This window comes from Salvelinus namaycush, chromosome 15 (genome assembly GCF_016432855.1).
Source record: "Salvelinus namaycush isolate Seneca chromosome 15, SaNama_1.0, whole genome shotgun sequence".
NCBI lineage: Eukaryota > Metazoa > Chordata > Actinopteri > Salmoniformes > Salmonidae > Salvelinus > Salvelinus namaycush.
This window is the reverse complement of record NC_052321.1, coordinates 4,441,821-4,458,010: the sequence shown is the minus strand read 5'-3', so window position 1 is coordinate 4,458,010 and position 16,190 is coordinate 4,441,821. Positions and strand designations below refer to the sequence as shown.

The 16,190-nt window shown below is 39.3% G+C and overlaps 2 protein-coding genes across 2 annotated transcripts in view; both read left to right on the top strand.

Moving 5' to 3' along the window:
* LOC120059732 (E3 ubiquitin-protein ligase TRIM9-like) overlaps positions 1 to 16,190 on the top strand; it is a 1,105,060-nt gene that overhangs the window by 646,526 nt on the left and 442,344 nt on the right. The gene's annotated exons all lie outside the window — the stretch shown is intronic.
* dnajc27 (DnaJ (Hsp40) homolog, subfamily C, member 27) overlaps positions 1,168 to 16,190 on the top strand; it is a 24,818-nt gene continuing 9,795 nt past the window's right edge. Inside the window, exons 1-3 of the mRNA XM_039009235.1 lie at positions 1,168 to 1,466; positions 13,146 to 13,228; positions 13,470 to 13,539. Coding sequence (XP_038865163.1) covers positions 1,380 to 1,466; positions 13,146 to 13,228; positions 13,470 to 13,539 — 240 coding nt within the window. The 5' untranslated portion in view covers positions 1,168 to 1,379. The remainder of the gene's footprint in view (positions 1,467 to 13,145; positions 13,229 to 13,469; positions 13,540 to 16,190) is intronic.

Below are 16,190 nucleotides of genomic sequence, written 5' to 3'. Positions count from 1 at the left end.
ATTACCTCAATTACCTCGACCAACCGGTGCCCCGCACTTTGACTCTGTACCGGTACCCCCTGTATATAGCCTCACTATTGTTATTTTACTGGTGCTGTTTAATTATTTGTTACTTTTATTTTCTATTTTTTACTTAACACTTATTTTTCTTAAAACTGCATTGTTGTTTAAGGGCTTGTAAGTAAGCATTTCATTGTAAGGTCGACCTACACCTGTTGTATCCAAATAAAATTTGATTTGATATGGACCATGGTTGCACACATCAAGGGAATTACTGCTTTGGGCAAACAGACACCTTAAATACACCTACCTGTGTGGAGAGCCAGGCAGCAGACCTTCCCTCCAGAGGAGGTCCTGTTCGTTAAGACTGGAGGATACAATACATCCCGCAGTAGTGGAGATGATCTGGGCACTTATTATGTGACTTGTTAAGCAAGTCTTTACTCTTGAACTTCAAAGGGGTTGAATATTTATTGACTCAAGACATTTCAGCTTTTAATGTTTTATCAATTGGTAAAAAATATAACATAATTCCACTTTGATATGATGGGGTATTGTGTGTAGGCCAGTGACAAAAAAAGTCTAAATTTAATCAATTTTAAATTCAGGCTGTAACACAACAAAATGTGTGGAAAGTCAAGGGGTATGAATACTTTCTGAAGGCCATGTATTTTGTGAGGACCACAATGGAAAATACGTTTTTCAACTTTTGTGTGTCATGTTCGATAATTGTAATGGCATTGTACTCTATTCACATGTGTGGTTCTATAATGTTTTAAAAGTGGTCAAATAAACGAAATAAACACACGCAAAATAAATCACGTTTCAGTGCAGGAAACATCGCGAATCTGCTGTCATGCGTCGTTGTTGCCATAGAAACTGCTTCCAGTTTTAAAAACAGATTTTACTCTTTAAAATCTATTGTTAAAATATACTACGTTTATGTGAAGATGAACTAGCTGTAGATAATATACTTTTTATTGATATACAAACAGCTGTGTTTGATTATTAAATGTATAAAAACATAACTGAGTTCTGTTAAATCTGACTTCATAACGAATCTGCTTCCGCAAATAAGAAATTGACAGACAAAGCTGTGCAAAACAGCGGCGCTAGCAAAGAAGGCTAGATAGCTAACCCATCAAATACATGTCTCACTCGTCCAGAATAGCTTGTCTAATATTTATTCAGATCCATAACGATGCGCGGCTATACAATTGTAAACGAGGTTGTTTAAGATTGAGTAAATGTCAGCTAGCCAGTCAAGGCGGGGCGTACTGTACAAATCTAACTTTAGTGGAATTCCAGCTTCACAGCCATCATCGACGACGTAAATAAGAAACAAACAACAATATTTAACATAGCTAAATTTCAGCAGCATGGACACAAATGTGCAGAAGAGACGTGAGAACAAGAAATCACTGCGTGTAAAAGTGATCAGCCTTGGCAATGCCGAGGTGGGCAAGGTGAGTCAACTAACGTTTAGGTTAGCTATTCTGCTAGCCAGCGCTGTACCCAAACTAGCTGTTGGCAAACTAGTATCAGGTATCTACAGTATGAATGACCCAGGGAGTAATGTTAAATGGATGCAGCCAAAGCCCGTAACGTTATAATGTAGCCTAGACGATCTCTGCTATAGCCCAAAAGCCGGCAGATGGTGATATTGAGTCGTTCCAATACCACCATCCGCCGAGAAGGGTGCAATTTTATATAGATATTATTTTGTGTTATTTTTATTAACAAATATCAACAAACAAAAGAGGAATAGTCACATGCAAACAAGCATACATACAAACTATTTACATTGCCAGGAATCCTAAACAAACAAATCATATTCATTAATAATACAACAAGTTTTAATTGCCTTTTTGTTTTTCATTTTAGTTAAAGTAGTGCCGTATTGTTTAAATTAATTTATAAAGTGAAAAAAGTTAGGTTTTGAATTAGACCATTTGCATATGTGAATATGAAATGTACCTAGTATTATTAGCAGTTTAATTAAATATACTACATCTTTATCTATGTCAGAATTTCTGAAATAAATCATTATATCAAAACCATTAAATAGTACAAGCGGTCCTATTTTTTGTAAGAAATTCTGTATGTCAACCCCAAAATTTCTACTATAAATACAGGCAAAAAACAAATGCAAAATGGTCTCCTCCATTCCACAGAAATCACAAATATATTCAATATTCAGCTTGAATCTTTCCAAAACATGTTTCACAGGATAAATTCTATGTAACATTTTAAATGAAACTTCCTTTAACTTGTTAGTGATACAATATTTGTTAGCAATTTTCCATGCTTTCCCCCATTTGTATATCACCATTAATTTTACCAAAATTATCTTGCTGGGGGAATTGTAGTATCACAAACAATATTCCTAATCTGTTTATTACTACATTTATCTTTGATGTTAATATTGCCAATGAATATATTTTCATGTAAATCTATGCTACTTACATCAACCACAGACGAATTTAAAAGAGATACAACCCCCCTTGGAATCGCATCAAAAACAATTGCATATTCTTTCGGGGTTATTGGACTTTTAAACTTATCAAGAAATTCCCCATATGAGAGTAGATATCCATCCTTATTCAGTAACTGACCAACCAAAATAATTTTATTCTCAAACCAGTTACGAAAAAAAATTACTTATTTTTAAATCGTATATCTTTGTTGTTCCATGTTCCGTATCTGTGAGGGGAAAATTGTGTTTATACGCTAACATCCAAGGTAAAATTGCCTGCTTATGGAATATGGGCAACTTTACTGGGATTTTATCAATATCAAAATTACATTGAAGCAAAAAACTCTAAACCACCAACAGAGTCAAATAAATACTTAGGGAAGAAATTCCAAATACTGTTCTGGTTCTTAACATACTTCAGAATCCAATTTATCTTAAAAGTATTATTTAGAGTATTTAAATCTAAAACCTCAAGACCTTGTTCTTGGGTATTAGTGAGAATATCTTTCTGTAGATAGTGAGGCTTGTTCCTCCAAATAAAATGATAAAGAATCTTATCTAAGTCCTTTACAATTTTAGGGGAGAATTCAAGTGATAACGAGACATAAACTGATCTGGATAACCCTTCAGCTTTGTACAATAAAACCCAACCGTATAACAAAGTATCTCTCAGCAACCAGAGGTTAAATTTCTTCTTTGTTTTCTCAATAATGGGGTTAAAGTTTAATTCACTCCTTTTTTTCCCCATCCTTGCATAAAAGAATTCCAAGATAAGTAACCGTATGTTTAATTGTGATACCGTATACTTCCTGTAAAACACAGTCCTTGAGTGGAAATAAGACTGACTTATTCGTATTAATTTTCAAACCTGAAACGAAGGAAAAGTCTTCAATACAGGAAACTGCTTTAGAAACCTCATTCTTGTCTCTTAAAAATATGGTGGTATCATCAGCCAGTTGACATAGTTTAAATTCATTGCCAAGTGCTGAAACACTTTAAATTCCCTTTCTTGATATGAAGAGCCACAATTTGAGTAACAAATAAAAATGGACTAATCGGGCAGCCCTGCCTAATGCCACGGCCAATATCAAATCTTTGGGATGTCCAGTGAGCTAATTTTACAGAGCTAGTACAACCACTATATAAAGTTTGGACTGCTTTAAAAAAAATATTTAAAAAATCCCCCCAAAAACGTATTGCTTTTTTGTTCTTCATCAATTATATGATGCGAGCCTTGTTTCAACCTCTTAGCAAATACAAGGGCAAATAATTTCCCATCATTATTCAACAGGCTAATAGGTCTCCAGTTGTCTATATAAAGACTATCCTTATTAGGTTTGGAAATCAAAGTAATTACAACTTGCTTTAAGGAAGCCAGTAACTCCCCTTTTTCTATTGATTCTTGGAACATAGAATGAAAGGAATCAATTTATCATTGACTGCTTTATAAAACTCGCTTATTAAACCATCATTTCCAGGGGACCTATTGTCCTTAAGGCTTTTAATACAGTCTTTTATCTCAATTTCAGATAACTCATCACAAAAATCCCTGAAATCATTATCTATCTTCTTAGCAATGTTTGCTACATTGTCTAAGAAAATATCCATATTGGAAGTTGGCTGGGCTGATGTATACAGATTCTGATAAAACTGGGAAACATGCTGAGAGATTTCTTTTGGATTTTCATTGGGAGTATTATTAATCATTCATTTACATATGGAAGTCTTTTCGCCTGCCCTTTTCTCTAAATTAAAGAAATATTTTGTATTTTTCTCTCCCTCTTCCATCCATTTTCGTCTTGATCTTACAAACGCTCCCCAGGCCTTTTCCTCGTAGATACAGTCTAACTGCATTTGCAATGATGATAGTTCCAGTAATTCCTGATTAGTTAGTTCAGTTTTTATAGTATAATCCATTATTCCCTTTATGATGTCATATTCTTTCTCTCTCTTGGCACAAGCAATTTCTTTCCCCATTGAAATAGCCAAAAGCCTTATATCAAATTTCATTAGCTCCCAGTAACTTCCAAACGTATTCATAACACAGGCACAATTCCAGTATTTATCAATAATTCCTGCTACTTTCTTCTTAAATACTTAATTTTCTAGTAAAGTCTTGTTCATTTTCCAGTAACCTTTACTAACTTTTTTTGTTGACAAACCATGCATATTTATCTTTATTGAGATCCCTTTGTGGTCTGTTAAAATCGATGGTTCAATCGAGAGTGTATCAACCCTGTCAGCCATATCTTCAGATATCAGCCAGAAATCAATACGGGATTGTATAGATACATCTTTGGTACTCCATGTAAACATAATCTTATCTGGGTTCTTATGTCTCCAAATATCTAGAACACCTAACCTTAGACATATATTCCTTATCTCACAAACAGAATTGCTATCCTTAGGAGGCCATCTATCTAGATTATCATGTAATACTGTATTCAAATCTCCACCCCATATTACTTTGGCCAATGGAAATGTAGACATCATTTTACTTATTTGCCTCTCAATGTCTCTAAATAAAATACAGTTACTTGACTTGTTATTGGAAGCTTAAGTATTTACAACAATGAAATTGAACGTGGTTGACATCTACCAATAGTATAATCCATCTCCCTGTATTATCTGCTTCATGACTCAATATATAACCCTTAAAGTTGCCTTTGAAAATAGCGACACCTGCTGACCGATTAGTACCAAATGAAAACCAAATATCATTCCCCCATTGACACTTCCAAAACGCAGTATCTGTGGAACAGGCACGAGTTTCTTGAATGAAATAAAAGTCGGCACTCTTACCCTTATGATACAAAAATAAAGATTTCCTTTTCAAAATATTACGGATTTCCCTGGCATTAATAGAAAAACAGAACTGGACATTTACTATCACAGTGACTATATGAAGAATATTAAACGTGTATACATTCACATGAACCGGGTTCTTACTAGTTGCAAATAAAAACAATCCTTTGCACCACACAAGTGGTTGACCTAAATGATATATTTTTATACAATTGCAAATGACATTGTACCATAGATTGGTAAAACAAATTGCCATCAAGCTAACATTAAGTGTCAGTGGGAATTTCCCTCCTATAAAAAAATATATATATATAAAAAAAGTTTGGCTCACACAAACAATGCTCTTTCCTGAAGAAATATAAAGTTTTATCAGATACAAATAAAACTCAGTCCTGCACAACTCACTTGATAAATCCAGCAGTCAACAAACTAGGCGTCAGCGTGAATTTCCCTTCCATTAACAAAAGCCTTGGCTCCGGCAAAGTATGCACTTTTCCCTTCCTTCCTTGCTCTCTCAATCATCGGCCACAGACGATTCCGAGCTTCTTTGTCAAATGCTGTCAGATCCTCCTTGAACCTCAGGTTGTTCTTCTTTAATTCTTTAAATAGTCATTTTTCTTTGCACTTTTCCATGTCATATCCCTCGCTGTCCTGGAGATTCATCTCATGATCACTGGTCGTGGTGGCTGGTTGTTTTCCCCATCTCTCAGCCTACCCAGGCGGTGCACTACATCCAGAGAACTATTGCCTTGCAAATGTCCTTCACTCTTGCTTTGATGTTCTCGTCAGATTGTTCTGCAATTCCATCAATTCGTAGATTCCATCTCCGACCATACCGGTCATTCTCGTTTACCTTTGACTCCATTTCAGTGAGTTTCTTCTCCTGCTTTGCAACCTGAATTTTCATTGTTGCGTTCTGCCGCTTCAGAGTTTTTACTTCGTCAGCATTGAAATCAATCACTTTCTTCAGGTTAACGATACTTGATAGTGTTCTTTTTCACCAAATCCATGATGTCATCTGCGCTCTCTTTGATTTTAGCCGTGAGGATGCGGACGATGTTGTCCTGTAGCTGGCTCAGTGATGGTTCACTTCTCAGCTTCTTTGGAAGTTGCTCCTTGGTTGGGGGTATTCGGCTATGAATCACATTCACCCCCCCTGTTTTACACTGCAAGCATATGAGTGAGTTTCAACAATGCCTATTTTCTCCTTGGAAGTTTCCACATCCATTATCTCAGCAACAGTTTGGTCATGTCCTGATTCCATGCTACTATCTATGAAGACGTTAGCAGGCTAACTTAACTACACACGCTGAAACTTTTCGATAGCTAGCCTGTTCGTTGGAAATCGTCAAAAATATATTTCAATGGTTTGATTAATTACAAAATTATTCAAAATAGCTACATTGTATGGTTAAATATAATTTTTGTGTGAAAAAAACAACAAATTGCAACTGCAGTTTAAAACTATAAACTTTGTGAGAAAACCCTAAAATTGTTCCTCAGCTAGAAATATTACACCCTCTCATGCCGCCATTTTGAGCGACTCCGAGAAGGGTGCAATTGGGGGCTGCAATTATGAGCATTCCTGCATTTGCAGGAACCCCTCTTTATAATTCTATAGAAACACACGACGAGGTATGGTTTAACGTGACCACTCCCCCGAGTAGGGTACAGATATAAGGTATTCCCATTGCTCCCATGTAATTACCCTAACTTTCCCATTACTCCCATTCGGCGATGTCATTTACAAAATAGCCTCCAACACTCTACTCAAAAAATTGGATGCAGTCTATCACAGTGCCATCCGTTTTGTCACCAAAGCCCCATATACTACCCACCACTGCGACCTGTACGCTCTCGTTGGCTGGCCCTCGCTTCATACTCGTCGCCAAACCCACTGGCTCCAGGTCATCTACAAGACCCTGCTAGGTAAAGTCCCCCCTAATCTCAGCTCACTGGTCACCATAGCAGCACCCACCTGTACCACGCGCTCCAGCAGGTATATCTCTCTGGTCACCCCCAAAACCAATTCTTCCTTTGGCCGCCTCTCCTTCCAGTTCTCTGCTGCCAATGACTGGAACGAACTACAAAAATCTCTGAAACTGGAAACACTTATCTCCCTCACTAGCTTTAAGCACCAGCTGTCAGAGCAGCTCACAGATTACTGTACCTGTACATAGTCCATCTATAATTTAGCCCAAACAACTACCTCTCCCCCTACTGTATTTATTTATTTTGCTCCTTTGCACCCCATTATTTCAATCTCTACTTTGCACATTCCTCCACTGCAAATCTACCATTCCAGTGTTTTACTTGCTATATTGTTGTCACACCCTGGCCTTAGTATTCTTTGTTTCTGTAATATTTTGGTTAGGTCAGGGTGTGACAGGGGGGATGTTTTGTATGTTTTGTCTCGTCTTGGGTGGTTGTATTGTATAGGGGGTTTTGTTGAGTGTATGGGGTTGGGTTTAGTATAGTTGTCTAGGCAAGTCTATGGTTGCCTGAATGGTTCTCAATCAGAGACAGCTGTCATTCATTGTCTCTGATTGGGAGCCATATTTAAGGCAGCCATAGACAGTAGGCTTTCGTGGGTAATTGTCTATGTCTATGTTGCATGTGTGCACATAGTTCGTTTTAGCTTCACGGTTGTTTTGTTCATTTATTAAGTGTTTGTTTGTCTTCATTAAAAGAAGATGTCTTTCTTTCACGCTGCGCCTTGGTGCACTCATTCGTCTCATAACGATCGTGACAATTGTATTTACTTCGCCACCATGGCCCTTTTTTTTGCCTTTACCTCCCTTATCTCACCTCATTTGCTCACATTGTATATAGACTTATTTTTCTACTGTATTATTGACTGTATGTTTGTTTTACTCCATGTGTAACTCTGTGCTGTTGTATGTGTCGAACTGCTTTGCTTTATCTTGGCCAGGTCGCAATTGTAAATGAGAACTTGTTCTCAACTTGTCTACCTGGTTAAATAAAGGTGAAAAAAGTAATTAACCTAACTTTCCCATTACTCCCATGTAATTAGCCTAACTTTCCCATTACTCCCATGTAATTAGCCTAACTTTCCCATTGCTCTCATGTAATTAACCTAACTTTCCCATTGCTCCCATGTAATTAACCTAACTTTCCCATTACTCCCATGTAATTAGCCTAACTTCCCATTACTCCCATGTAGTTAACCTAACTTCCCCATTGCTCCCATGTAGTTAGCCTAACTTTCCCATTGCTCCCATGTAGTTAGCCTAACTTTCCCATTGCTCCCATGTAGTTAGCCTAACTTTCCCATTGCTCCCATGTAGTTAGTCTAACTTTCCCATTGCTCTCATGTAATGAACCTAACTTTCCCATTACTCCCATGTAATGAACCTAACTTTCCCATTGCTCCCATGTAATTAGCCTAACTTTCCCATTGCTCTCATGTAATTAGCCTAACTTTCCCATTGCTCTCATGTAATTAGCCTAACTTTCCCATTGCTCCCATGTAGTTAGCCTAACTTTCCCATTGCTCCCATGTAGTTAGCCTAACTTTCCCATTGCTCCCATGTAGTTAGTCTAACTTTCCCATTGCTCCCATGTAGTTAGCCTAACTTTCCCATTGCTCCCATGTAGTTAGTCTAACTTTCCCATTGCTCTCATGTAGTTAGTCTAACTTTCCCATTGCTCTCATGTAGTTAGTCTAACTTTCCCATTGCTCCCATGTAATTAACCTAACTTTCCCATTGCTCTCATGTAATTAGCCTAACTTTCCCATTGCTCCCATGTAATTAACCTAACTTTCCCATTGCTCTCATGTAATTAACCTAACTTTCCCATTGCTCCCATGTAATTAACCTAACTTTCCCATTGCTCCCATGTAATTAACCTAACTTTCCCATTGCTCTCATGTAATTAACCTAACTTTCCCATTGCTCACATGTAGTTAGCCTAACTTTCCCATTGCTCCCATGTAATTAGCCTAACTTTCCCATTGCTCTCATGTAATTAACCTAACTTTCCCATTGCTCTCATGTAGTTAGCCTAACTTTCCCATTACTCCCATGTAATTAGCCTAACTTTCCCATTACTCTCATGTAATTAACCTAACTTTCCCATTGCTCTCATGTAATTAACCTAACTTTCCCATTGCTCCCATGTAATTAGCCTAACTTTCCCATTGCTCCCATGTAATTAACCTAACTTTCCCATTACTCCCATTCGGCGATGTCATTTACAAAATAGCCTCCAACACCCTACTCAATAAATTGGATGCAGTCTATCACAGTGCCATCCGTTTTGTCACCAAAGCCCCATATACTACCCACCACTGCGACCTGTACACTCTCGTTGGCTGGCCCTCGCTTCATACTCGTCGCCAAACCCACTGGCTCCAGGTCATCTACAGGACCCTGCTAGGTAAAGTCCCCCCTAATCTCAGCTCACTGGTCACCATAGCAGCACCCACCTGTAGCACGCGCTCCAGCAGGTATATCTCTCTGGTCACCCCCAAAACCAATTCTTCCTTTGGTCGCCTCTCCTTCCAGTTCTCTGCTGCCAATGACTGGAACGAACTACAAAAATCTCTGAAACTGGAAACACTTATCTCCCTCACTAGCTTTAAGCACCAGCTGTCAGAGCAGCTCACAGATTACTGCACCTGTACATAGCCCATCTATAATTTAGCCTAAACAACTACCTCTCCCCCTACTGTATTTATTTATTTTGCTCCTTTGCACCCCATTATTTCAATCTCTACTTTGCACATTTTTCCACTGCAAATCTACCATTCCAGTGTTTTACTTGCTATATTGTATTTACTTCGACACCATGGCCTTTTTTTGCCTTTACCTCCCTTATCTCACCTCATTTGCTCACATTGTATATAGACTTATTCTTCTACTGTATTATTGACTGTATGTTTGTTTTACTCCATGTGTAACTCTGTGTTGTTGTATGTGTCGAACTGCTTTGCTTTATCTTGGCCAGGTCGCAATTGTAACTGAGAACTTGTTCTCAACTTGTCTACCTGGTTAAATAAAGGTGAAAAAAGTAATTAACCTAACTTTCCCATTACTCCCATGTAATTAGCCTAACTTTCCCATTGCTCCCATGTAATTAACCTAACTTTCCCATTGCTCCCATGTAATTAGCCTAACTTTCCCATTACTCTCATGTAATTAACCTAACTTTCCCATTGCTCTCATGTAATTAGCCTAACTTTCCCATTGCTCCCATGTAATTAACCTAACTTTCCCATTACTCTCATGTAATTAACCTAACTTTCCCATTGCTCCCATGTAATTAACCTAACTTTCCCATTGCTCTCATGTAATTAACCTAACTTTCCCATTGCTCTCATGTAATTAACCTAACTTTCCCATTGCTCTCATGTAATTAACCTAACTTTCCCATTGCTCCCATGTAACAAATTACTCCCACAACAAATGATCTGTATGATACTTATTCTGCCACTAGTGTGTTACCCGACCTGCTAACACTGAAAGTAAAGCTAGTAAATCTGTCGCATTATACTTACGTCACTGTTTGTTTCCCCCCCTAGCTTTTTCACCGGTTAACTGACGTTAGCTGGCTGGCTAGCGAGAGAAGTTAATGTAAAATATAATTCATTAGTCTTAGATATGCCGCGTAACTATATACTTCCAGTTTTTGCCAGCCCTTGAACGGTCTAAAGTATTTTTGAGAAGTTGACTTCACAACAAAGACAGGATCATGACGTGCATTCCATGCGACAGTCTGTTCATGCAAAAAAATGTTACGTTTAGAATCAGTGTTTTTAGGTGTGATATAGTTTGTTGATTTAGACGACATTGGAAGCATGTTAAACATGTTTATATAATGATAATTTAAAAAAAGAATACAGCCGTTGTCGGGTTATGAGTAGGCAATTTAACATGGGAGTATAAAGGGAGTACCCTACGGCTGTTCCCTACTTGGTGGCGTGGTCACGTCAAGCCATTTCTATTAGTCGATTTTGAAGCTAAGAAAGGCGGGAGGTGGGGGCGCTCCAGTACAGTTAATGCGCAATAACGTTGGATGCCAGCCGCGGATAAATACCACTGAAGAAAAGGCGGGTTCGACAACAGTAGCTAGCTAGCCTTACACCGGTTGTCAGTGTCCTTCGTCCCCGCCTGTCGGGCACTGTTTTCTCACTTTTTTGTTAATGACGGTGGTTCAGCAGGCGGGAGAGTCTACCGATGTCGCTCCCGCTAGCTAGCAAGGAGGATTCCGGGAGAGGCGAAAACACTCCGATAATACTTTTATTTTCCTTTTGACCCACATTCAAAAGTGTCACAAGCGTGAAGATGTCGACTGGTAGCCAGAGCAAATCCTCCACTGGACAGCTGCATGTAAATGATTTAATGCAATATTCAACACAGCCTGAAACGAATGCCTGTGAAATTGTGTAAATGTTCCTTATATTACTAGCCAGAATGTTGAATAAAATACAATTTAAACTTACTCTACCGGTTGTCTGTGCAGTTTGTCCTTCAGCTGCTCTAAATTTTAGACAAAATATCCACAGGAAAGTATTGTTTACCCAAGATAGCAGGTAGCTACAATTAAGCCTAGTTTTATATTGGATATTCGGTTCTCTCTCATCAATAGCAAATGAACCAATCATGCCATGACAATGAACAGGGTATATTCTGAACCAGGGGAGGATGGAAAACAATCCACACTCTTTTATTTTTTTTGAAATCCTATTAAAAAATGTAAAATTCACACAAAAAAGGTCGATTTGTTCTCCATCCACAGATTCAGAATATAAAATTGTCATGGCATGCTTGGTTCAATAGCTATTGACGAGATTATTGAATATCCAATATAAAACCATATATATAAAATCAACTGGCTCTTAAAGGTTTAATCAACATTCTGGCTTGTAAGTGACATTTACACGATTTTGCAGGCATTCGTTTCAGGCTGTATATACCAATTAATTGTGTATTACTGCCTTATCAATGAGACTGTATTCAACACTGATATTTCCTCCTCCACAGCATGCCAGCCAGCTAGGGTAGCCATAAAACATATCACCTAATCAGACCATTAGTACTGTTCCAGCTGGCCCGATAGGCATTATTGGATAGGTAATGTTAACTGTATCACAGAGACTACCATCTACCATCTTTTACTTGACGGTACTTCCTCAATTTCCAAGTTGGAAGACAACACGTCTTCTAGACTTCCATGTCTAGTTGCATGTCTAGTTGCAGGGAGGTTCATTTGAATTTAGAAAATGCTCCGTAAAAATAAAAAATAAAGTGATCCATCAATGTGTCCACCCCAAAGTGCTGCATGTCATGATGACACTCACCTGTCTAAATCAATGGAGAAAATATTTGAAATGAACAAGATGGAGACGTACACATTGTTGGATTACGTCATGGAGCGAAACATGTTTATTTTATTAATAACAGCATTTTCTAAATTCAATGATTTATTGTAATAACAGAGCATTTTATAAATTCAATGATTTATTTTAATAACAGAGCATTTTATAAATTCAAACGAACCTCCCTGCAACTAGACATGGAAGTTTAGAAGATGTGTTTTCTTCCAAGTCTGGAATTGAGGAAGTATCGGCAAGTAAAGGTTGGTTGGAAAATCCTCTGTGCTATGCTTAACATGACCTACCTAATAAGGCCTAGCAGCCAGCTGGAACAACAATAACGGTCCGACTAGGTGCCATTTTGAATAGCTAGGGTAGCCAATGAATACATTTTTTACCATCACCAATGAGCACCCATTCCTTCACAGGCCACTGCTGCAGAGAATGAATTCTGACTTTAGTTTACACATGTAATGTTGCTCTATCTAACCCTAGTTGATAAAGCTCGTGGTTTCTTCATTGCAGAGCTGCATCATCAAGCGATACTGTGAGAAGAGGTTTGTGCCCAAGTACCTGGCCACCATAGGGATTGACTATGGGGTCACCAAGTAAGTTGACCCCAATGATGATGAATAAATTAAAATAATTAAATCGTTTGTAGACCAAAGATGCACAGTTCAGTTCCATTGCTGTCAGATTCCAGATAAAGGAGAGGAGACAAGTGTACTGTAGAGCAGTGGTTCTCAACCATGTGCATTAGTTGATCCTACTTGTTCCCCTGGTTGAGAACCACTGATGTGGAGACTTTTGAAGTCTGTGTGACTGATTTGAGTGTTTGTTGTCCATCAGAGTCCAGGTGCGTGACAGGGAGATCAAAGTGAACATCTTTGACATGGCAGGACACCCATTCTTCTACGAGGTCAGTACCTTACTACTTCGGTCATGTTGGATCTACGTCCTAACATACTGGAACATCGTTTTATATATGTCAGACCAGATACACGTCTGCACCCTCATGTCCACACATGCATCCTGCCACCAACAGGCCAGTCTCTCTCTTTTTAAATACACTGCTCAAAAAAATAAAAAACACTAAAATAACACATCCTAGATCTGAATGAATGAACTATTCTTATTAAATACTTTTTTCTTTACATAGTTGAATGTGCTGACAACAAAATCACACAAATTATCAATGGAAATCAAATTTATCAACCCATGGAGGTCTGGATTTGGAGTCACACTCAAAATTAAAGTGGAAAACCACACTACAGGCTGATCCAACTTTGATGTAATGTCCTTAAAACAAGTCAAAATGAGGCTCAGTAGTGTGTGTGGCCTCCACGTGCCTGTATGACCTCCCTACAACGCCTGGGCATGCTCCTGATGAGGTGGCGGATGGTCTCCTGAGGGATCTCCTCCCAGACCTGGACTAAAGCATCCGCCAACTCCTGGACAGTCTGTGGTGCAACGTGGCATTGGTGGATGGAGCGAGACATGATGTCCCAGATGTGCTCAATTGGATTCAGGTCTGGGGAACGGGCGGGCCAGTCCATAGCATCAATGCCTTCCTCTTGCAGGAACTGCTGACACACTCCAGCCACATGAGGTCTAGCATTGTCTTGCATTAGGAGGAACCCAGGGCTAACCGCACCAGCATATGGTCTCACAAGGGGTCTGAGGATCTCATCTCGGTACCTAATGGCAGTCAGGCTACCTCTGGCGAGCCCATGGAGGGCTGTGCTGCCCCCAAAGAAATGCCACCCCACACCATGACTGACCCACCGCCAAACCGGTCATGCTGGAGGATGTTGCAGGCAGCAGAACGTTCTCCACAGCGTCTCCAGACTGTCACGTCTGTCACATGTGCTCAGTGTGAACCTGCTTTCATCTGTGAAGAGCACAGATGGCGAATTTGCCAATTTTTGTGTTCTCTAGCAAATGCCAAACGCCCTGCACGGTGTTGGGCTGTAAGCACAACCCCCACCTGTGGACGTCGGGCCCTCATACCACCCTCATGGAGTCTGTTTCTGACCGTTTGAGCAGACACATGCACATTTGTGGCCTGCTGGAGGTCATTTTGCAGGGCTCTGGTAGTGCTCCTCCTTGCACAAAGGCGGAGGTAGCGGTCCTGCTGCTGGGTTGTTGCCCTCCTACGGCCTCCTCCACGTCTCCTGATGTACTGGCCTGTCTCCTGGTAGCGCCTCCATGCTCTGGACACTACGCTGACAGACACAGCAAACCTTCTTGCCACAGCTCGCATTGATGTGCCATCCTGGATGAGCTGCACTACCTGAGCCACTTGTGTGGGTTGTAGACTCCGTCTCATGCTACCACTAGAGTGAAAGCACCACCAGCATTCAAAAGTGACCAAAACATCAGCCAGGAAGCATAGGAACTGAGAAGTGGTCTGTGGTCACCACCTGCAGAACCACTCCTTTATTGGGGGTGTCTTGCTAATTGCCTATAATTTCCACCTTTTGTCTATTCCATTTGCACAACAGCATGTGAAATTTATTGTCAATCAGTGTTGCTTCCTAAGTGGACAGTTTGATTTCACAGAAGTGTGATTGACTTGTTACATTGTGTTGTTTAAGTGTTCCCTTTATTTTTTTGAGCAGTGTATATATATATACAGTGGGGAGAACAAGTATTTAATACACTGCTGATTTTGCAGGTTTTCCTACTTACAAAGCATGTAGAGGTCTGTAATTTTTATCATAGATACACTTCAACTGTGAGAGACGGAATCTAAAACAAAAATCCAGAAAATCACATTGTATGATTTTTAAGTAATTAATTAGCATTTTATTGCATGACATAAGTATTTGATCACCTACCAACCAGTAAGAATTCCGGCTCTCACAGACCTGTTAGTTTTTCTTTAAGAAGCCCTCCTGTTCTCCACTCATTACCTGTATTAACTGCACCTGTTTGAACTCGTTACCTGTATAAAAGACACCTGTCCACACACTCAATCAAACAGACTCCAACCTCTCCACAATGGCCAAGACCAGAGAGCTGTGTAACGACATCAGGGATAAAATTGTAGACCTGCACAAGGCTGGGATGGGCTACAGGACAATAGGCAAGCAGCTTGGTGAGAAGGCAACAACTGTTGGCGCAATTATTAGAAAATGGAAGAAGTTCAAGATGGCGGTCAATCACCCTCGGTCTGGGGCTCCATGCAAGATCTCACCTCGTGGGAAGCACATTTTTAATGGAATATCTACATAGGCGTACAGAGGCCCATTATCAGTAACCATCACTCCTGTGTTCCAATGGCATGTTGTGTTAGCTAATCCAAGTTTATCATTTTAAAAGGCTAATTGATCATTAGAAAACCCTTTTGCAATTATGTTACAGTAGCACAGCTGAAAACTGTTGTTCTGATAAAATAAGCAATAAAACTGGCCTTCTTTAGACTAGTTGAGTATCTGGAGCATCAGCATTTGTGGGTTTGATTACAGGCTCAAAATGGCCAGACACAAATAACTTTCCTCTGTAACTCGTCAGTCTATTTTTGTTCTGAGAAATTAAGGCTATTCCATGCGATAAATTGCCAAGAAT